Raw genomic sequence first — 23,482 nt, 5'->3', positions numbered from 1 at the left:
ACTCATTTAAAAAGCGAATAGTTAATCCAAAACTAATTTTCAAGTAAAACTTCAAATGACATACCATTATTTTCCCGTGGTAGTTAATTAAATCTCTATCAGTATTTAGGGCTTGTGATATAGCTCAGTTGGCAAGTCTGTTGTCTCCTGAGCCGATGTCCGCGAGTTCGAGCCCAAGAGTAAACATCGAACGCAGTTGTACCGGATAGTTTTTCAATAACGATCCGCCAACTGCAACGTTGATAAAGTCGCGAATGCCATAAAGATGGTAAAACGACTATAATCGAAACAAAAAAAAAAAAAACCTATAAGTATTTAGTAATGTGAATCAGTAAAAATAACAGATAATTCAGCGCTATGGTAATCCATAAAGCTTAATCATGAAATTTTAGATTGAAAGATAATTCCGTAAATTTGTTAACGAGTTATGATAACCATTCATTAGGGGAGGAGCGGGCTATATGCAACTATTAAGCAGAACACTGATTTAACGAAATATCACATCGAATATGTGTACAAAAACTATATGAACGTGTGCAGGCATCTGTTTTCTATACATTGGAGTAATTTTCATGTTAAAATTTTCTTCTGTTTCCAAGAAAATGATCTTATTGTAAGTGTTGTCTAAAATGTCGAACCTCAAACCGTGCGGGCTAAATGCGCCTATTTGTGTTTTGAACAAAATTTCAGTTTTTGGGCAATATTTCTGTATAATTTCATTGAAACTGCTAGAAAGTAATAATTTCCGTACGACAAAGCTGAAGTTTTATAAAAATCTATGTATATTATAATTTTATGGAATAAAACAAAAGTTAGGGTTGCCATACTATGGAGGCAGTTCATCCATGAGAAAAACTTTATCAAATCTGTTTTTAGATATTCAATTTTCTCTTAAGATGTTATTCAGAGCTTATATTTGAAGGTTCAATGATAAAAATCATTTATTTATTCTATTTAACCTGTTATTTTAGGATGGGGGCATTTTACAAACATGATGGGGGCATACACAAACACTCTATTATTCCACTATATAATCATTATTTAACCTCCACAAAAGCTGAAATATGTTTAATTTCAAAAGTTCATTTCAGTAAGAAACAAAAACCATACTAGTTTTTGTTTTAAGCTTCTTTATGTATAATTTTTAAAAGTCGGAATATTACATCAAAATGTATCAAAACCTTGTATGATTTTTTAAATTTTTTCGAGTTTGTAAATTCATAAAATTCTTTCTTGCCTTATGTTCTAAGCGTATCACCCTCAAATGCATTGGTCAGATAAGCTGTCTAGTCAGCCATTTCATCAAACAGCCATAGGGTCATTTAACCCGATAGGCCCATTTAGGAAACCTTTCCCCTATGTACTACCGATTTCTTAATGTATGCATATCTCTAAGCAAAGTTTGGGCATATCTATCGACATCTACCACATTATTGATCTATTTATATAATCTATACAATAAGTCAGGGCCGTAGGAATAACCGACTCATGGGGGGGGGGGGGGGGGTTTGGTGACTGATTTTTTACCTATGATGTTTTGGTCAACAATGCACGAGTACAAAAAATTTAAAACAAACTTTGTTTGAAACTATATGAATATCAATTTTTAAGTACTTAAACATTGAAATTTTTCGTAATTAAATCGTAACTTTAGAAAATTGGTCCTTAACCCAAAAGGTGAGCTAAATTCGTTGTCATCGATGGTTAAAATAAAAATCTTTGAATTTTTTTAAGAGTTTGGTAGATCAAACATAGTTGATTTAGGCATAAAATAAGCTTTTTCTAGGTGAGTCTTCCATTTCTTTAAAAAAAATTTATTCTTGACTCGAATCAAACAAGCATAATCTTTCAAACTATTTTGCAAATTCAATAAATTTGAACCTTTAATGAAAAAAAAGTGCAATTAAAAATTATCCGATTTTCGGAGCAAATTTCTCGATGCAAACCAAGGTTGCCGAAATCACAGAAAAATTTGTAATTTCACAGAATTTTGAGCAAATTTTCGTCACAGAATCTGTGTCACAGAAAACAGAATTTTGAAATATTTTTCACAGAATTTTTGAATTTTGAATAGATTTCAAAAATTTTAATTTTTTTGGCCGATATAAAATTTAGATTTCTTCCTGAAATTTAGTTTGAAAAGTATGATAAAGTTGGTAATGTTAATTGATTTTTCCTAACTAAATTGTTGAAATGACCTCATTTAATTATTATGAACTTCCAATGAACTTAAAGAAAATAGCATCACAGAAAACCATCACAGAATTTTTGGGTAAAATCATAGAAAGTCAGATTTTTTTTTCTCAAAAACACAGAATTTTTTTCGGCAACCTTGATGCAAACTTGAACCAAATGAATGGTTTTAATATAAAATATGGCTTTAAAAAAACTGCAATATTAATACCTTGCGGACCAAATTCGAAATATCTCTTGTTTTTCGCTTGTTCGCTTGTTAACCAATACATTGAGAAAATATAGAATTTTGTGCAGATTTTTTAGATGAAGAAGACTTGAATTCTACTTTTTATTTGTGATTTTCAGCTGAATTGTGTCACAAACTAATTTTGTTTAAAAAATTGAAATCTGGTAATTGAATTGACAAGAAATCTTAACACATAAAGGACCGAAAAAATATATGACGAGAAACACCGAAATTCGGCATTCTATATCTCTTCTGGATAAAATTTTACAAATTTAGCTTAAAAAGTTACCGCAAATGTTGTGTTTAATTTTGTTGAATAAAGATTAACACTTAAATTCAGTCCATTCGAGTTATAAATACTTCGAAGTAAAGCACACTGTTGGCAAGCGAAAAAACGAGATATCTTGTATTTGGTCCGCAATGTGTTAAAATGGTGATCTCTTAAATTCCTGAACATGCCTGATCTTTTTTTCAATTTTGAATCTGTATTCTGAACCTGAATTAAAAAATTACGCTTTGAATCTGTAGCCAAATTTCCAAACGATTTCTGAAATTTACAAAGATTACGATTTCTGAAATGTACAAAGATTACGATTTCCGAATCTTATTCCAGATCAGAATTTTATGAGCCAAGTTTTAGAGCCCTCATTCATGAATCTGTTAATTAAATTCTGTAGTTCAGATGTAATCTTAATTCACTGTTCAAATTATTTTTTGTTAATCTTTATTGTGAATTTGAATTAAAATATGAATTTACAAAGATCTGAATCTGACTTTTAAATTTTGGATTGCCATTTCGAAGCTTTAAATTTTAGAATTTTGTATAAGAATAGGTCTGAGAACTCGATCTCGATGATCTCGAAAAACATGATTCAAATTTGATATGGAATTCACCAAATGTGAATCAAGATTTCGAAAAAACTTTTAAATTCTAATTTCTTATTTTTATTTGAACTGAATATCAACTACAGAGTCGGAAATACGAGAAAAGGAATACAATTTTTGTTTTGGGAGTTATGGAATCAGAACCTTCAAAATGGATTTAATTTGATTCAAAATTTAATATTCAGACCTGAATTTCGATGAACAAGTAAGAAAATTTTGAAAAAGTTTAGCAGAATTTGGACTTGAGATGAGTTTTTGAGGTTTTGGCATAAGTTTTTAGTCTAGATTGTTACTCTTGATTGGCCTTACTCTATTATCATAATTTGGTTCTGAACTTAAAATTTTGAGAGTAGAATAGAATACCTCGCTTGCCGTTTTGGATCCTCAAAAGGGGGGGGGGGGATTTAGCCCCCCCCTCCCACCGTTCCTACGGCCATGCAATAAGTATTCAAATTAATCTTGCAATATGTTAATTATCGACCTGATCTGAACTTTATTTAAAAATTCGGATTTAACTTTTTTTTAAAAATCTGATGGTATATTTGATGTATTCTATTTATTTGCACTGATTAGTCATATTAAGATTGTACTACTAGTTTTAAGAATATATATGTAGCCTACATGTTTGGCGAAATAAATAAATAAATAAATAAATAAATAAATACGATTCGTATGCTCTAGGCTTTAAACTCTAATTTGAAATTTTAATTCACACTCGTCTTCTGTATTTCGAAAATATTCTCTTAATATATCCAGTTCAGAAAAAGAATCATTATTTTGAATTTTTTATTAATAACTTACCGGAAATAGCATTGATTTGAAACTGTGAATCTGATTTATTTTGAATCGTATCAGTAAAGTTTATTATTTTTTCTAGTTTGTGTGATGGTCATGAGTAAGAAAATGGTTAAAGAAATAAATTTCCTTTTTAATGGTATATTTTTGGAATTCTTTTTACTTCTAGCTAAATTTGAATTACGAAACCCCACCCTTAATCTAGTCATTGGTAGGGTAGGTGTACCCACCTCCGTCGTATCCCTCTGATTCGTCTTAATTCATCAATGCATGTTTTAGAGCCGAAAAATCACTTTCCACTTTAATTGGCTACTTCACATGATAAACTTACGCCTGTGAATTTATTTTCTATCACAAGTTTGTCACTTTTGAAACTATTTTTTGAGATATTTGATTTTGAAATCGCGAAGTGAAATTAATTATTAGCGCACTCCGCCATATTGAAAGACGAACTTAGTGATCCCCCCAACATGTTTCTTTGTTTTAACGCTTAATGTCAATGCATATAACAATCAAAATCATCAAATTCAACAGAAAAGTGCTGAAATAAAATTAGAAAAATGATTTCAAACTAATCTGAACTATATAAATTTGTCAATTTCGATTGAAATCGAATCGCTCGGCCCCCATAATTCGTCGTAATTTTGCGACAGGAATAGGAAACCGTTTTGCAAGAATTGGAATTAGACCGGTCCATTTTTACTATTTTTAGCTGACCACAGTTGGACTCATAGAGAATGAACATAATTGATTTCTAAGTAATCACAATACAATAAAGTAATTTTGTATATTTTGAAGCTAGAAACTTGATGCGCTGGGAGATAAGTGCAAAATCTCTATTTAAATTAATAAATGACTTAAATGTATTCAGCATTGCTTATAATGTATGGTTTTGAATGAACAAAGAATTGTTGGCTTTTTAGCTAAGTGGTTTGTGTTTTACAAATTATTTACTAACAGTTCCGTGCATTATTTAATAGACGTTTGAGTGCACGCAAGAATATCTCCAACTTTACATATTTCTAACGTTCAACTCCAATGACATTGTTTCTTCAAAATTTTATATTTCTCGCGTGAGCTTTCATTACGTCGTATGAAAAATCTCAAGAATTCACAGAAAACTGCTGCAAAAGTTATCAAAACAACTTAAAAATTTGTATCTGACATAAAGAATATGTTGTCCAGGCTACAAATATTCTAAATAGAAAGAAGTTGCGACTAGTTTGTGTCAGTTTTTGTAATTTTTCGTAATAAAACTCTTTGTTTACATTTTGTTTCATACGATGTAATGAAAGCTCACGCGAGATTTTTAGATTTGTATATTTTTGGTTTTATTATCTGATGACACTAAACCTTTCTCAAGTATTTGAAACATGAGATATATCAACTATATGAAAATTAGACTTTTTGAACTTCTTTCATTGCAATATCTCACATACGACCAAACGCTTTGCTCTACAGAATGATCACTGAGAGATCCTTGATAAATAAAACTAAAACTTCTCCAGTTTTCAGAGATTCTCTAAATAGTATTTAATAACTACTCGAGGAAAAAAAATCAATTCCTGGACCGAAAACCTCGATTTCTTTGCGATGCATGGAAAAACGATGCAAAAAAACTACCGTTGAAGGTCAAAAAGACAAGAGAATTTAGATGAATGAATAATTTAAACTTTGAAATAAGAGTTCACGAGTCTCTGGTTTGGATCTCGATGCAAGTTTGGATAGAAAAAAAAACGGTAGATATGATTTTTCGTAAATAAAGTCGTCAAAATTCAACAAAATTGAACCCCTTTTATATGCTGATTCCTACCACATAACTTTTAAAACTTGACTCATGTTTGCTTCATTTTTTATAAATTCTCAGTGGATTTTCAACAAAAGATGTTTTGTAATTTTTGGAGTATTACAGTTTGAATGAAAAAGTCGAAAAGATTAACTTTAGTTGAATCACAAACATTTTTGCAAAAACTTATTCGCTCTTAAAAAAACTCGAATAGATGAGCTGAACCAGTCTAATGCGCATTACACGCATCAACGTGGCGTTGCTTTGTTTCGGTTTCGATATCCTTCGCCAGGGTTCCCACATGGATAAGAATACAAATGTTGACAAAACGCAAATGTGATTCCGCCTCTCCTCAAATGTCTTACTATTCAGTCTCATTACGTAGAAAAACATATAGTGCTATTAAAAAGCTGATGTTCTTTAAATACTATCCATATCTATGTAAATTTGTGCATTGTAATTTGTATTAAGTGTCTGTATGAATGTTATGAAATCTTATTTTACAGACAAATCCTGGATCATGGCAGCCCTGTCCGTTGGAGAGTGTGTTGGTAGAAAATACATTTGCAGGGTGGATTCAATTTGTAAGGTCTAATATTGTGCTGCCTGCAATTGCCTTACCCAAGCAATGGTTCCTAGATACAGTAACGCTACCTTGAGATTTCTTGGCAAGACCATTTTATTGCGACTTAGATCTCATTCGAACTTTGCAGTTATCCTGTGCGGTTGATCCGTGCGAAGTAAATAATAGCATTTGCATGAACCGCAACCGCAAAATTTCAAATCTATCCCTCATGAGGGAGGAAAAGTTTGAGACAATTTCGGTAGAATTGAATAGAAGGTATAATATTTTGCTGCCTGCAGATGCATTACCCAAGCGATGGTAGACCTGCTTACAATAAAGCTATCCTAGTTTCATGGCTTATTGCGACTGGTTACTAGAAAGAACTTCTGCTGTTATCCTGCGCGGTTGATCCGTTCGATGTAAGCTAATGCAAATTGCATGAACCGCAACCGCAAAATTTTAAATGTGTTTCTGAAGAGGGTTGAATAAATTGAGACAATTTCGGTCTCCTTGTACGACGGAATTAGGAACCTGGTACGACAATTAAGGAACTTGAATGAGGAAAATAAATCATAAATTGACTCAAAAGTACGTAATGAATTGATCTATTTCCTACACAGTTTCATAAAACAGAATTGAAAATATAGTTTAATTACTAAACATCAGTTTTAAATCAACATAGAAGGCAATTCTATTTAAATAATGAAAACAGCTTCCTTAAGCTGTTGTCTTAGGGGCCTCTACCCTACTTAAAATTAGATATTTTTTGTGGAATTTTTGTCCGCAGATTTCGATACAATGAGATTGGGTGCATTGAAACGTCCATTTTTAAAATTGAAAAAGATCGATCTATCAATGATCGACCCTCCAGCTCAGATTTTTTAGGTGGTTCGATTCTAGGAGATCGACTTTTTCCTGAGAGTCGAACAATCCTAAGTGGGACACCCTTTACCAACCTACTTAAAAATCGGTGCAGAAACTTGAAATTTTGTCAGATGATTTGCCGCAGCCCGTGGGGTAGAAGGGTAGTCTTCTAAGCCAGCGTGCATGAGATCGATTCCCGGTCACGGAATACCATCATATCCTCGAAAGATGTACGCTTAGAGTTAAGAAAAAGGAATCTCTTCGAGGAAACATCAAGTTTCATTGAGATCCTGTATGTGTTTGTGTTAGTTTCTAATGATAGTGTGATTGGTGTGAAGGTCAATTTTTGAAAGAATAATAATGTTTGCTGGGATATAAAAATAACTTCCTAATTCCAATAAAAAAAATTAAGCAGAACTGTCATGTTAAAATCCGTTTGCATAAATCTGCTCGCATTTCTTCAACCAAGGTTAAGAAGGATTTGATGTTTTGCATCATCCAATAAGAATTTAATTTTGAACATACATATACTAGCTACGTACTAACACAATTAATCATCCGTATGATGTCCTGATTAGAAGGAAAGATGGGAATTGATTTCAGAACACTAACCATCCCCTCTATTAGCCGCTCCATGTATCATTTAGTCGGTGACAAATCATTTTTCTTAACCATTTTTTTTCACTTTTTTTCCTTCTCCCATCCACAGGAGTACACACCCGACTGGTTCCCAGAAAACCATTTACCATGGATAATTTGCGCAACCTTTTCGGCCAAGTAACAACGCTGGCCTCATCCAAGTCGGGAAGCTGCCCCGGGACTGGAAACGGCTCGAGCAGTGGGCCAACCGGCGGCAGTTCCCATCATGGGTCAGCCGGATCCGGGGGTCTCGATGGGCTGCTGGGATCAGGAAGCGAACGGCAACGGTCCATCAGTGGGGACTTTTCGACGGACATGGCCACGCACCAGAACCGGGCCATGAAGCAGCACAAAGCGGCCGACCGGGATAGCTATTACTATATTATGTAAGTACCGACCGAGTGTTTTGCTTGAAACCTTACCAAGCTAGGCCATGTGGTGTGTGAGAAAAATGGTTTTATGTGATTTTTCGCTAGGGTATATCCTTTTTCTAGCCATACCAAAGCCGGTAGGAGAGAGAATAGAGATGTTTTCGACAATGAAGTTTCCTGGACCCGAGAAAGATGCTATCTTTTAAATGTGGTGCCATTTTATGGGCCTTTTCTGTGCCGTCGCCGCCGCTGGGAAACGGATGATGAGGATGTCATCCATGACGAGCTTGCTTCCTTTGCAAATTGGCTGATTGTGCAGAACAAAACACGGGCTTGGTAGGCTTGGTCCCAAGCTTCTGGGCTGGGGATCCGGTTCCGGTTGCTAACCGGTACTAAAAGGTACTTGCTCATTTTAAGAGGAAGGGTGAAGTTTAAGTTTCGAATTTTACGCTGTGAGCTTTCAAGCATCGATGTAGGACAAAAAATTGCATTGATGGAACAATTTTTTCAGAGATTTTTAAAAAGGAGGCTTTTTGATACTGGGCTAATTAAACTCTTAACATGCCGAAACATTGTTTATGGGCCATTCTATGTCACATGTGCACAGCGAGAAAAAAAAAACCTTTTTCGAAATTTGTCAAAATTAGCCGATTGACTTTCTAGGGTCTACAATACAAAATCTGAAATTTTGAAAATGACCCGCATCTAATTTGTCAGGATTAGAGGCCGAGAAAGGTTTCTATTATGGTTTGAGACCCTTCCCTCACACAGGAAGAGGGGAGGGGGCCCCCTAAACAATAGACAAATGTTTGCATAACTCAAGTAGCGATCTCGTAAATGGTATCAAGTTTGGCGTGGAAAGTTATTAAGGCACTTTCCCCCATTCCAGTAGGGAGATAGGAAGGAGAGAAGCGGCCTCTCTTACAATTTTCTACATATCTCAAAAATAATCAAGCGAATTGAACCAAATTTGGTTCAATTCACTTGATTATTTTTGTAGAAAATTGTAGAAAATTGTAGAAAATTGTAAGAGAGGCCGCTTCTCTCCTTCCTATCTCTCTACTGGAATGGGGGAAAGTGCCCCTAATAATTATAGAAATATTTCTCGTGCCCAAATACCTTTCCATGCCAATTTTGGTACCATTTGCAAGATCACTTCTTGAGTTATGTAAACATGTGAAACCAAATGTAGTATTTGAGTACGAGAAATGATCAATGAATATTTGGCACCTCTTCCTCCTTCTAGTGGAGATATAAAAAAGAGAGAAGAGGAGCTTCCTTACATTTTTTTTTGCATAACTGGAGAACTTATCGAGCAAATGTTATCAAATTTGGCATGTGAGAATATGTGGGTACGATAAATGTGTTTTTTATGATTATTTGAAAACTCTTCCTCATTGCAATGGGGAAATGGAAGAGTGGATGGGAGGCTTTCGTACAATATGTGTTTAACTGAAGAACAAATCGAACAAACGGAACCAAAATTGGCATGGAATGGTATTAGGGTTTGATAAATCTTTCACTGAAACGTTGGCATTTCTTTACCCTTCCAGTGGAGAGATAGGGGCTCCTGTACAATTTCTTACATAACTTGAAAACTATTCAAGCAAATGGAACACCAAGATATATTCATATGATGATTTTAGACCCCTCTCTTCTTCCTTGGGAAGATAAGAAGGGAGGAAGAAGGCTCCTATACAACTTTTTACACAACTCAAGAACTTTACTAAGAAATGGAATCAAATTTCACATGGAAAAGGATTAGGGCACGTGGAATTGTTATTTGAGATACCATTCTTCTTCTAATGAGTACATACAATTTTTCTGGCGTAACTTGAGAATTTATCAAGCGAATGAAGCCAAATTTGGCATGGAAAGGTATTTGATTGTTAGAAACTCTTCCTTCTTGTGGGAAGGAGAGGGGATGGAAAGAGGGGATTCCATATAATTTTGTTGTTTCGTTTAAGATCTTATACACCAATGGAACCAACTTTTATATGAAACGGTTTCAGGGTACGAAAAAATGGGTCTGATTATTAAAAATACCTACCTTCTTCAAGGGTGGTGGATGGGAAGAGGAAAGGAGGAATTGGGGCATCAATACAGCTTGTTTTGTATAATTCGAGCACTTATCAATCAAAAGGGACCATATTATGTAAGAGAGATTGTTTGAGTACAAATAATTTTGGACTCCGCCTTTTTTTCAGGGCGGAGTACAGGAAAGGAGACAAGTTTTTTTTTATTTTTTTTTATAACTCGAAAACTTTTTTAACAAATGGAGCAAAATGAGAAATTTAAATTTATTTAGATACTAACAATGTTTGCATAACAGTTCATGAGCCCTTCCCATTTTAAAAGAGGGTGGGAAATCCATACCAACAGAACATACTTTTCAACATTATTAAATAACCCACGAAACTCACAAAAAAAAGTAAAAATTCAGATCTTCAAAAACAAATTTAAAGATCAAGTTTCACTATATAAGATGAAATCATCTCCAGCTGCAGTACTCGTTTTAAAATGGTTGCTTTTGATTTTTTTTTTCTGAAATTGATTTAAACGATACCTCTAAAAATTTTTAAATAATTTTCAGAAATTTCATTTATTTTTGGAAGCTAGTTTAAAATACCTTTTTATCTTTCATGATTTCCCGCATCTAAAAACCTTTGATGTGTGCCAAACAAACCTCTTGTTCGTGTGTGTAGCATGATTCTTATTTACTGTTATTTATTTGTTTATGATTTGAAGTTAGAGAACCCAAATTTACGTCAAAACCAATAATGGAAAGGTTTAATTGAGTATATACATATAATTTTCACGTATTTTGTCAGAAATATTGCCTTCTCGCGATCACGAGATTTTTTTATAATCAAAAAGTTCACATACTATTGGCATAATTTAAATGTTTCTACATATATCAAGTTACTCGATAAACAAAAATAAAATCATGAAAATGTCATTTTTTCAAAAATGCCAATGTACATTTATGTGAAACAACGCTTAAGAAAACGAAATGTGAGCGTTCCACACATTATGCAAAAAGCGTTTAAAACGGCAAAATGTGTGAAATTTTGAGGCGCTTAGAGAGAAAAATGTGTAAAATCAAGAAATATAAAGTGGGCCGCTAATTTTATGAATGATTGAAACCGAATAAAATGCTGGTGATTTTTATAGTGCTCTTATTTATTATAATGAAGATTCTAAATATATATTTTTTAAACTCCTCTTCAGTTTCTGGCAAACAATTACATCAAATGGCACCGACGGCAAGGAGTTGGCTGAATCCAAAATCTAGAAAAAAGAAACAAAATAATTAGATTGATGTTTATAGATTTAAATAACGGCGGCAACTTACATTTGACTCGTTACGACGATCCAGACGTGTGTGGAATATTTTGCAAAATGTGTGAAATGATTTATCAGTGTATAGCATTTCTGTTGAATTTTTGCGACATTTACCACTAAATATTTTGTAGAAAATCAGAAATCAATATTTTTCTTAAAAATAAGTGCTATGAAATGCTAGTTGATTTAAAAAGTGGTCATTTGATGTATTGAAACTGTTTCGGCTAATTTAAATACTACATCTATTTCATTTGAGAAAAAAGGAAGAGTTAATATGCACAAAGAAAAACAAATTAAAAATAACTTCGACCATGTTTAAATTACACAAACATAATAGGTAAGTGTACACCAAAATTTAAAACTCTCGAAAAAATCTTTTTTTTTTTAATTTTTTTTTTATTTACTGAGTGACCTGATGTGTGTATAAACATTTGAATCATGCCAATAGTGTATCAACTGTTTCATTTAGCAAACTGATAAAAAATATTTCAATGGGGAATTCTCGGGCCCGGGTAAAACAATATTTCGGTAACATGTAGGTGTACAGTAGGGTGTCCCTAAACTGCATAAAGTCTGGGAATCTGGGGGCTCAAACTTCAAGTGATAGACTAGAGAGTGGAGAACAAACTTTTGTATGGGCCAACTTAAAAAATCAAGCCTAGAGGTTCCGCAATCGCGATCTTTGAAAAACGTCCACTTTTCAAAGATTTGATTTTAAAAAAATATCTGAGTCCTAAAATATTCACAAAATATAAATATTTGATTTTTTTTTAAATTTTGTTTGAATTAAAAAGTACATGTCATAATAATAAAAGGAACCAAATTTGTATCGAAATCGAATCGAATTTTTGAGCGCTCACACTTTGCTGAACAAAGTGTGTAGTTTGTATCATCTTATGAAGGTCAATCCTTTTTAAAAAATAGCAAATTATTTTTTTAAATAATTTATCAAATTCGACATAATGAATACCTACTTTAAAATGAAAACACTTGCAGTAAAAAAGTCTAAGATGATTTAAAGAAATCATCAGAAGGTCATATGCCAAATTTGAACTAAATCTGACAACTGGAAGCAGTTACACCAAATCTCAAGTGTGAAAGGGATTCAAAGACTTTGTGTTCTTAAGATGCATAAAAACTGATTTTTCATTAATTTTTTGTTTACCAATTTTCGAGTCAATCCTTTTTAAAATCACCATTTAGATTTTTTTTTTATTTGAAACTTTGTCAGAGCGCTAAAGATATTGCATACTTTCAGGCGCTATTTTCTTTTATTAAGAGAAAACTAATTATTGTAGCACTTTTCATCAGACAATTGTTGGATAAATATTAGTTATTGTAATATTAGTAATCTCGTTATCAATGATCACTATCAATTCAGAAGAAGCATATATCGTTTTTAACTCTAGGGTTCAATTATACCCATATTAAACATTTTAGAAAACTTTTTCTGAAAAAAAAAATTTGAAAATTTACCATTGCTTTGAAAATATGATATTAAGAAGCAGGGCCGTAGGAAAAATCGCCTCAGGGGGAGGGAAAGGTGGTTGGTGACAATTTTTTTTCTATAACATTTTGCTTGAAAAAAATGCATGAATAAACAAATCTGTATTATTAATAGTATCGCATTATTATGGTTTAAGTTCTTTTCTATTTATGTGTATTATTCATTTCAAATCATTACTTTCGAAAGCAAAAGTACTAAAAGTTTCCATTTTTTGAAGCTTTAAAAATAACTGAAGGATCTTGAAGGCTTCATTTGAAAGAACAACTTTGGTTAAAATGTATAAAATATTAAGGAATAAAAGTGGAAGAACAAGTTTGGGGTTTAAATCAGATTTACGAGAGTTCAACTCTTGTAAACTCCTGAACCTAAAAATTAAGTTTTTTTTTATCAATTATTTATTTTATTAAGATTTTTCAAAGAACGCCATCTTGAAAATGAATTTAGATCTTATTGGTTTTCTCCTGCTTTTTGTTTTTTTAGGCAATTTTAAATTGCAATTCCGAATCAAAATTCTGTATTTTGAACCTGAAAAATTCTGATTCCTAATTGGAAATCGTTTTCTGAATCTATATTCTAAAAAAGATTTTTAAATATCCCAATTAGGGGATTTTATAACAAAATCCTTAACCAGGAATCTTTTTTTTGAATTTTGAATCTTAGATTTAATAGTTGAATTCTTTCAACAATTTCTTCATTTGTTTATTAAATGTATTAACTACTAGTATTTAACTAGTAAATGTATATGAAAATGCCGAATTATGCAACTCTGATAATTCAATTCTTGTAAATTTTTATTTTTCGGCATATCGGTGAAATGTAGTTGTGAAATTGATAAAGATGGATAGAGAAGTGAGGAGAAAATTTACAGATGTTGAAAAGAGCGAAAGAACATTTCTGCGAGGAAACTTATTAACGTACACCATACTTTAACCCGCAACATTTCATTATTTAGGAGAAGTAGTACCAGGATAGAGGTGGCACTATCTTAACCTATACAATGAAATCTGGTTGGTCCGAAGTCTACATGTGGCGAACACGTATACCCGTCCGGAGATAAGCTGTTTTAAGTTTTCAAATTCTGCATATGATTAGGAGTTAAAATTTCATACAATCCAAATCTTAAAAATGGATTGTAATTCTAAATGTTTTCTTTTAATTTGATTCTTAACTCAGTTTCAAATGCAAAATCAAGATTCGGAACAGGATGTTGTACCAATGATGAACCGAACTAATAATCGAGAATAATAAGCAGGATACAGATTCCACAATCCGATCACAGGCCACAAATATTGATTTATAAATTATATTTCAACCAAAACAGCGGAAACGAATCAAACCTAAGCTATTTTCTTCACTAATCCAGGCAGGGCAAATTGGGGCTATTATAACTAAAAACCTTGCAAAATCCGAGCATTTGATTGCAAAGTTTACAACCCAACATCTAGGCAATATCCAGGAAAATTTGGAAATATTTCAATTAAAATAAAAAAGTACTAATAAAACTCGAAAAAAATGTTTTTTTTTATCGTAACACATCACACAGTTTATTTGGATAAAATTAACTTAAAAAATTGCCTTGAAGGCAAAATCCATAATATCTAATGATCATAATTTTGAATATAAAGTGAAAACATTCGGGTAAAATCCGGGTAATCTTGCAACTTTAGTAAGTTTAATCTTAATAAAAATTTGATATTCGGGACCAAGGACTGTTAAGTTTATACACCAACTTATTTTACTAATTACATTTGATAGCATTTTTTGAGTACGGGCTTTGAATGTTTATCAACAAGTGAGAATTTTTTTTAAATAACTGGAGGAGAATTGTGAACCTGGGATAAGATTTCGAGGTTTTGATCTTTGTTCTGAGTCGAGACTGTTACTCTTGATTCACTTCAGTCGTTCATCAAAATTTGACTAAGAATTTAAAATTTTGATTTTAGAGAAGAACATATTGCTTGACATTTTTGAACCCTCATGGGGGGAGAGGTTTAACCCCCAACCTCCCCCCCTCCCCATTCTCCGTCTAACCCAAACCACCAATTTGATACAAAATCGATGAAAAGTTTTTGCAAGTTTTAGTCTGAACTTGCGATTAAATAGCATAACTAAATCCAAGTATTTACCGAGCCATGCGCCTAGATGATATGAAATACCATAGCAAAAGCATTGATTTTGTCACTACACGTGTAATACGAGGTTTCACTAATCCGAGGTTGTCCTTCCCTCGACTAACTCGGATAAGCGGGGTTCTACAGTAGCTAAAATTAACTCAGTCAAGGGCAGTGATTTTAAGATACCTAAATTAAAGCCGCAGTTCATGGCGTGAAGGATAGCCTTCAAATCTTCTAAGGCAACGGTCATGAGATCGAATCCCGGTCACGGCATAGATAGTACACTTTCTGTGGGTTGATGGTTTTAACATTTGTAAGATGCTAGAATCTCTTCGAGGTAACATCAAGTTTCATTGAAGTTCTGTGTATGTGCTCGTATAAAAAATGCGAATAAAATCGTAGCAAAATGTTTTGTTACATGCATTATTACTCATTATTGTAGGTTCCTCACGTGTCTCCTGCTATTTCAAAATATGAAAACAAAATCATTTTTTTAATACTTTCTGAAAATCCTAATCTGCCGATAGTTTAGGCACATTATGAATAAAAACCTGTCTGGAAAATGCTCAATCTTCTTTTTTGTGTTTTGTAACTTATCATACCCGTACAGTGGATGTTCCTGCAAAGAATCTGGGATTGCAACTTCCACGCAAAGAAAAATTCCAAATTGATACAATTCAATATTCACGTGATGTGACTTTTTCACTTCGAACAAGAATATTAAGTTCAGATGAGTTTTAAAACCAATTATAGCCAATCCGTGCTAACGTTTCTAGCTTGGGTTGTTACTTACGTTAGCACTAAGGTGAAATTTTTCATATTACGTTACGTGAACCCCAGAAAAAGCTCCACTCATAGGACAAGTTGGCAGATAAACGGCCATGCTGCGCTTAAAACAACTCGATTCAATGGAACTTATTATGCGAATCGCGTGGCGGGAATGCTAATTTATACTTCGTGGTGTTGACTCCAGTAATGCATCTCGGCTAGAAATGTTGGCAATCTGCCTCCAGAGCTCATCTGTTTCTCCTATTTATTCTTGAAGAAATTTCATGAGTTATGGCCCAAAATTAATGTAATAGCAAACTTTAAGTTGATTTTTCACTAATAGAATACGTATTTCCGGTCTGTGATATTAATACCGCACACCCTTAACCGCAATCACTCACAGTCAGTCAGTGAGCGCTTGGGTTTCGCCTGGCGTGTAGGCAATCGTACGGATTAGCACGCCATCGAAACAAAAAGCTTCGACGCTGCCTGCCTGGTACGATACGCGTCACTGCGTGGCGTCTCTTCTTAGTGGGGGGAGGCGTCGCCATTCATGTTGCTCTGCATGCCGGTCTCTGTTGATTTTGCGGCAACAGCGGTGAATGAATGCGGATTTAACTGACGGGCGGAAAAACAGGAACCACACCACACTATGGAGGGGTGAAGATAGGTACCTTTAGGTATTTATAGTTTTTGCTAAGAGGATGACGGATTAAATTTAGTAATTTCAATGTCATATTGAACAACTGATGTTTGTTATGATCTTTTAAGCTTAAGGATTATGTTTGAACCCATTAATTACATTTTGAATGACGTGTCGGTGATTAATGGCATTTTTTTTTGGGCTATCATCGTGATCATTTTATGATAAGTGGTTGGCTAGGTTTTAGTTGATATCTGATTATTCGAATCTTCATTGGATTGTTAAAAATCATTCAAATTGGGTTTTGGACTTACCGTAGAATGGATTAATAATTAGAAGCTCAAACATCTGAAAGAAAAACAACTCAGTTTGAAATCCTGGATTCACAATTTTGAATAGTTATCCATTTAATTTAATTTAAAATTCCTTATAGTGAGATTAAATATACACATTTTTAGCTTTTTTTTATTTTTTAATTTCTATTTCATTTACAAGGTAGGTTTAATTGTTACTTTTATAAACCATGTTTGGTTTCATCCGTTGCTCAACTTTAGAGCTGATCACAAGCGCACGATAATGATGCGCCTGCACATGGCCCCAGTCACGGTTATCGCTGAGGTGCTTCTCAATGAAAAATTCTAATATGTGCCTTCATCCCTCGCACGTCAGTGTGACGGCCTCTAGTTTACGTTTAGAGCAGCTGTTCAGTTTGCCGGTAGTCAAACGTTGAAGCTTTGGGGAAGCAGCATATACAGAAAAAAACTCGTACCTTACTCACAGCACGTTCATAAAACGCCAGACACCACTGGGACAGGAATGAGTTTGGCGCATATGGTTGGTTTGCAGAAATGTCGACGACGACGCTTCCTCTTCTCTGGGTTGAGCTGGTCCGGAGTACACCGACATCGACCGGATGAAGTGAAGTTTTGTTCCGGTTAATAGAGCCGTTAGACAAGTTTAGTATTATTAGGACCGGCTGCTGCTAGTAGGTACCGAGAAAATTGCACTCGCGTACCTCTTGAGTGGTTGAACTTTTGCTACACTTAATTTCTTACGTGGTTTTATTGCAGTTTTATGAGTGAGCGTTTTGTTTCAGAATAAGAAAATTCATTTGATTTTTTTTAAACTCTATCAGAAAGATGGTTATACATTTTTTTCCATGACTTCTTTTGCAGCGTTTTCAGAAAAAATAAAAAAGATAATCGAAACTGATTATTGAATCCAGCATTAAATTAAACCAACAACACAGCTGTCTTAGTACATGATACATGAATCACTGACTCCTGAAGGGGAGGCACTTAGAAATTTGAATTTAGTAAGCATAATTAATAAGGAAAATTATTCCAAAAACCAACTTGTCACTCATGATCATTATTCAAATTCGAACACAACTGATTTTATTCATCAGAATCAAAATCAGCATTCTTAATCTAACTAAATACAAATTCAATGTTTAAGATATTTTTTTTGTTTTCAGCAAGTCATTATTTAATTACTTAAAATGAAGTTACAAGTTAAAATTTGGAAATGTATTTTAAAGCAGTGTTACTAACAAAACTCAATCCAATATTAAAGGACAAAATATCAGCAGAACTAGAGCACAACCGGAAACCTGAAAATGAATACAGAATTGAAATCGAAATTAAAAATGCCAAAAAAAAATTCTTACTCAGTAATGTCAAAACTAAAACAAAGTGCACGGAAACAAAATAAAGTTGCATCAGAGCTTAAAACAAAGAACATCAGAGTCTTCAAAAATAAGTTACATTAGAGTTTTTTTTTATTCAGGTTTGAAGTTAGCGTTAGTATTATGGTTTAGAATAATCTTTAATACAGAATGCAAAATCTTTCGTTCGTATTTTCGTGTGGGAATATAAATTTAATTTACCCCACCATGAGAGTCTGGAAAAGCAAGCGAGGTTTTCTTTCCTACACCCAAAATTTTGAATTCTCAATTAAACAGTTTTTAAAAACTTTCAGTTGTTTATAGAAATCCAGTCCTTAGTATTAAATTTTAAATTAGATCAAACTCATTTCAGAGGTTTCGGTTTCATACTACCAAAATCACAGTTGTATTTCTGTTTTCATATATCTTATTCTGTTTCCAGTTAAGGATTCTGGATTTACAGTTCGAATCCTTATTTGAAATTAAATTTAAAAAAATATTAAAAAAGAAAATACGCAACCATCCTGAGTTTTTATTTCATATTTAGATTCAATATTATTAAGTTTTATTATTATACGGGATTCAAACATAACGAAGCTAAGTGGGGAAGTGGGGATCCAGAGTTGAAAAATCAGAATTAGAATTATTATTTGAATTCAGTATTTAAATTCATGATTGATGGGTTTTGTATAATTTTTAATAGTTGTCATATGAAAAAATCAGATCTGGACTTAAGATTCAGATATCGTTCTTTATTTTTACATTTCAGAAATCAAATTGAAATTCAAAAACAGAGACAACATTCAAATTTTGGACTCATGTTCAAAATTCAGTCAATTAAATTATATACCTATATTAGCTATATAATTACTACAATCAGGAAAAATGGAGAGGAGATCAAAATGCTGAGTGACCTTTTCGTTTCGAATGCAAATCTGAAGAGATCTCAGGTTTGTAAATTTAATTGTTAAATTTCATGATTTCAAATTTTTGTTCTAAGTCAGTTAGTCTTTTTGCACAATTTAGCTGTGAATCACAATTATAAAGCTGATTTTTGATTTTTTTGTTCTATCTGGGATTATAACAAATATGAAGCTAAATTGGAGTTTATTTTGCAAGTTTTGTTGAGTGGAAAAATAACTGGATTTTTGATAAAAATATTTGCAAATAATGAAACATTTAACTATTGAAAGTCTACAGAAAACTCAATATTTTCTTGGTGAATTGTATAACATTATTAATATGGTAGTTTTTTTCGAAAGCCAAATTTCAAACTGAAATCTTAAATTGTTCTAGTTGCAACGTTTGAAGAATCAAATTTAAACCGCAAAATTTCAATCTTTCACTTTTAATTTTGACAATTTGTTTTATTATTCGTAGGGTAAAGTTTTTGGAATCGGTTCAAGAGTTGATTTGAGCACCACAAAAGAATTTTGTTCAAGAAATCAAAGAAGTAAAAAAACTTATTCAATGCTCAAATCAAATGAGCTGTGTCTAGCAGCTTCTTGAGCGAATTTTAACCATAGATAAAAATGACCAAATTTTAAAAAAGTAAAATAAAGAGATTTAAATATTGCAGTTCAAATCGGATTCTTGAAATTTGATCCAAATTTAAGATTTTAGTTTTAAATTTGGCTTCTGAATGAAGATAAGTTTCCTATTTTTTGACTAAAGGCTTCATTTTACAAATGTAGCTTACTATTTTATATATTGTAGGACGTATTTTCAAAAGTTATTATATATGTAAAACTAAAAACTATTAGTTTAAAAGAACTTAAAGTCTATTTTCAAAGTTTTAAGTCTTTTTTATTTACGCCTTGTTAGAAAATAAAATTGTATAAAAAAATTGTGATGTATTTTGTTTCATTTATGCGTAAAAACTGAATTTTCCTAAGCAAGTTTTATAAAAATAATCATGAAAGGTTTTTTGGAAGCCTCAAATACGATTTTAAATCTTCTGATGGGTTTTGTTGAAAAAAAAAAACACTACTTGAACTTTGCTGTGTTCCAATAAATTCCATGGAATTTTTTTTATCTTTTTTCATCAGTATGATCCTCATTCATGAAAACAAAGCATTTGAAAACAACAACAATAAAGCAAGTTACAAAAAATGTCGTTTATTTGACATTCATTGTACTTTTACTTTAGCTCCAAACACATGCACTTGTATCCTTTGCAGGGATGCCAGGTGGTTTTGTCAAAAATCAGGGTAACATGAATTAAAAAATCAGGATTTTTCAGGACACCACTAATTTTGCAATAATTACATGAATAAAGGTTAGATAGATCAACTATCACACTATTATATCACAAAATTTGAGCTTTCTGGAGTTTGTGTAGACTGAGATACAGGAATTCTACGAAATTCGGACTTTTTGGACTTTTCTTATTCAAACTGTAATATCTCAGAAACTACGCATCCATTTTTATTTAAATTTTTCAGAGTGATTGTTGAAATATAAAACTAGCATGATTGAAGTTTTTAAAAAGATGTATCAATGGGATCAAAAGTTACGCGAGGTACAATATTTCAGGCATGAACCTAGAAATGCAATTTCTGTAAAATTTTGGACGAATGTTTCCATAGAAAAATCCTATTTTAAGTTTAATGACCAATAAATCTATTTCAAACAAAAAATCAAAACAATATCGCTAGATTCTGATTTCAAAACATAAATACATCGTTTATTACATTTTTTAATTTCTTCATTGTTTTTGCCAGACATTTTTTGACTGATTTGTGGATGGAAACGAAAATGTCCTCATAAATCGTCCAAAATTCTATATAAATCGCAATTCTAGGTTCATGCCTGAAATATTGTACCTCGCGTAACTTTTGATCCCATTGATACAACTTTTTAAAAACTTTAGACATGTTAGCTTTATATTTCATTTATCACTCCGCAAATTTTCAATAAAAAATATAGCGTAGTTGCTGAGATATTGCATTTTGAATGAGAAAAGTCCAAAAAGTCCGAGTTTCGTAAAATTACTATATCTCAGCCCACACAAACTCCAGAAAGCTCAAGTGTGATAGTTGATCTATCCAACACAGAAAATTTGATCAAAAAATATCATCAGAGTTAAAAGTTATGGAAGTATAAAGTCGAAGTGACAGTGCGCGTGCTTCCAATTTCTATACAATTATGAGCGGTACTGTACATCGGTTTAACAATTTTATAACAGACTTTTTTTATATGCCCTCAGCCGGTGGCGTAAAGGATAGCTTTTGAAGTCTTCTAAGCCAGCAGGCATGAGATCAAACCCCGATCACGGCATACAAAGTACACTTTCTGTGGGTTGATGATTTTAGCATTTGTAAGATGCCAGCCCTCATATCCTCGTATGATTAACGCTTAGAGTTGAGAAAAAGGAATCTTTTCGAGGTAACGTCAATTTTTATTGAGATCCTGTTTCTATGTGTTTGTGATCATTAAAAAAAATAGATACTTTTTCAACAATCAAGACAATTCAGTACATTTTAAAGAAAATTTTTCAAAAATCAGGACAATTTAAAATATCAGGACGGTCTCTCAAAAATAAGGACAAATCCTGATTTAACAGGCCACCTGGCACCTCTGATCATTTGCTACCAAATAATTTCAATTAAATCCCTTTGCCACCAACAGAATTTTAAATGCAGGTGGTTTGGTTTTGTTGAAATGGTTATGAAAACATAAACTCTTATTTTGGTAAAAGTAAAATAATTTCTGTATATATATCTTGTTTGCTGTTCTAATGGGAAATGTACTTTGGTACGATTGGTCGAGAGATTTTATGACTGATTTACCTTAATTCCTATAAAGAGAAAAATAAATTTCATGGATGAAGATCGACCTATTTTGTTTTGTCAACTTAACACGTTCGTCGCCACGGCACCCATATTCGGGTGACGGGTGTATTTCCTGGGGAGCCCCGTCACATCAAAAAGCGTGTGACGCTCTCTTACTTAAGTTTACCGCTCAGCTTCGTCACGCGTTTCAAATATGGGAGTTTTCCCTCTTTGCTTTCTCTCTCTGAAAATTTCTTTGGGCCCGGCTAGTAAAACTACCAAAATTAGCGTGGCGACGAACGTGTTAAAGTCAATCCAATGAAGTACCTACACTTTTACTAAGGTGGCGTGAGAAGTACACACACTATTGCACTATTGAACATCCGTTAGAAAATAAACATCAACAAAGCCTGCTTTGCGACACGTCGTTGTCAGGGAGTTCTATTTATCCTAGGCCATATGCCTCCAGATCCATGCACCCTAATGGAAGACATATGGAGAACATCTCTCAGATTTGAGCTTTTTTGTCATATTGAAGATTTTTTTTATCACATCCAGGCTTTCATCTAAAATCCTATCAAGGCAAAGAAAAGTTTAAATTTGATCAAGTATAGCTTTAAAACGAGATTCACTCATACTTACCAAAAAGATGTTGGTCACACGTTTTATTGAGTAATCGTATAAGGTTGCATTCTCCTGTATACGTCACGTAAATTGTCTGAAATGACGTCACTTTTTTCACGTTAACGAAGAAAAACTTACTAGAGTAATGGACTTATTTTGGACCAGAGGACCGATTTTGGACCACCTTGTCTAGCTCTCTTATAAAACAAAAAATCATTAAATTTTCAGCAAATATTTTTGAAGCCCGGGCACCTCATGTAATGCACTTATTTTTTTCATTATTAGTTGCATTATAAGGGAGCTAGACAAGGTGGTCCAAAATTGGTTCCCTGGTCCAAAATAAGTCCGTTACCCTACTACCTTTCAAATGTTCCTTTCTCTTCGTCTCTCTTTCCATATTATTAGAGTCAATCTCTTCAAACAATTATTTTCCATCGGGATAATTATTACAATAATTCTTCAAAGTTTAATCATTCCATTTAATGAAACCACTGTATAAGAGATATTCACATACCGATATTTCGATAGCAATTTACTGTCTTCTTTAGTGAGCGTTTTCGATTGATGGATGTGTATTGTTTCCTTCCTCCTAATTATCCGAATAAGGTTAGCTACCGACACTCAACTTTCAAACGCCAGGTTGTCTCCTGTAGTAGAATGTGAATACTTGGGCTCCGGAGAGGCGCAAGATATGGGTTCAAGTCTTATCGGAAGG

General features: G+C 33.0%; 1 protein-coding gene across 2 annotated transcripts in view; it reads left to right on the top strand.

Annotated features, from left to right (window-relative positions):
* LOC129759950 (uncharacterized) overlaps positions 1-23,482 on the top strand; it is an 81,826-nt gene that overhangs the window by 22,656 nt on the left and 35,688 nt on the right. The window contains exons 2-3 of one of the 2 annotated variants that reach the window (XM_055757532.1): positions 8,027-8,342; positions 8,451-8,726. In XM_055757532.1, coding sequence (XP_055613507.1) covers positions 8,065-8,342; positions 8,451-8,667 — 495 coding nt within the window. In that variant the 5' untranslated portion in view covers positions 8,027-8,064 and the 3' untranslated portion in view covers positions 8,668-8,726. The remainder of the gene's footprint in view (positions 1-8,026; positions 8,343-8,450; positions 8,727-23,482) is intronic. The other variant, XM_055757533.1, reaches the window with a different exon arrangement.

Source organism: Uranotaenia lowii, unplaced genomic scaffold, assembly GCF_029784155.1.
Source record: "Uranotaenia lowii strain MFRU-FL unplaced genomic scaffold, ASM2978415v1 HiC_scaffold_34, whole genome shotgun sequence".
NCBI lineage: Eukaryota > Metazoa > Arthropoda > Insecta > Diptera > Culicidae > Uranotaenia > Uranotaenia lowii.
Note: the sequence above shows the minus strand (reverse complement) of the source record. Positions and strands in the feature narration are given on the sequence as shown.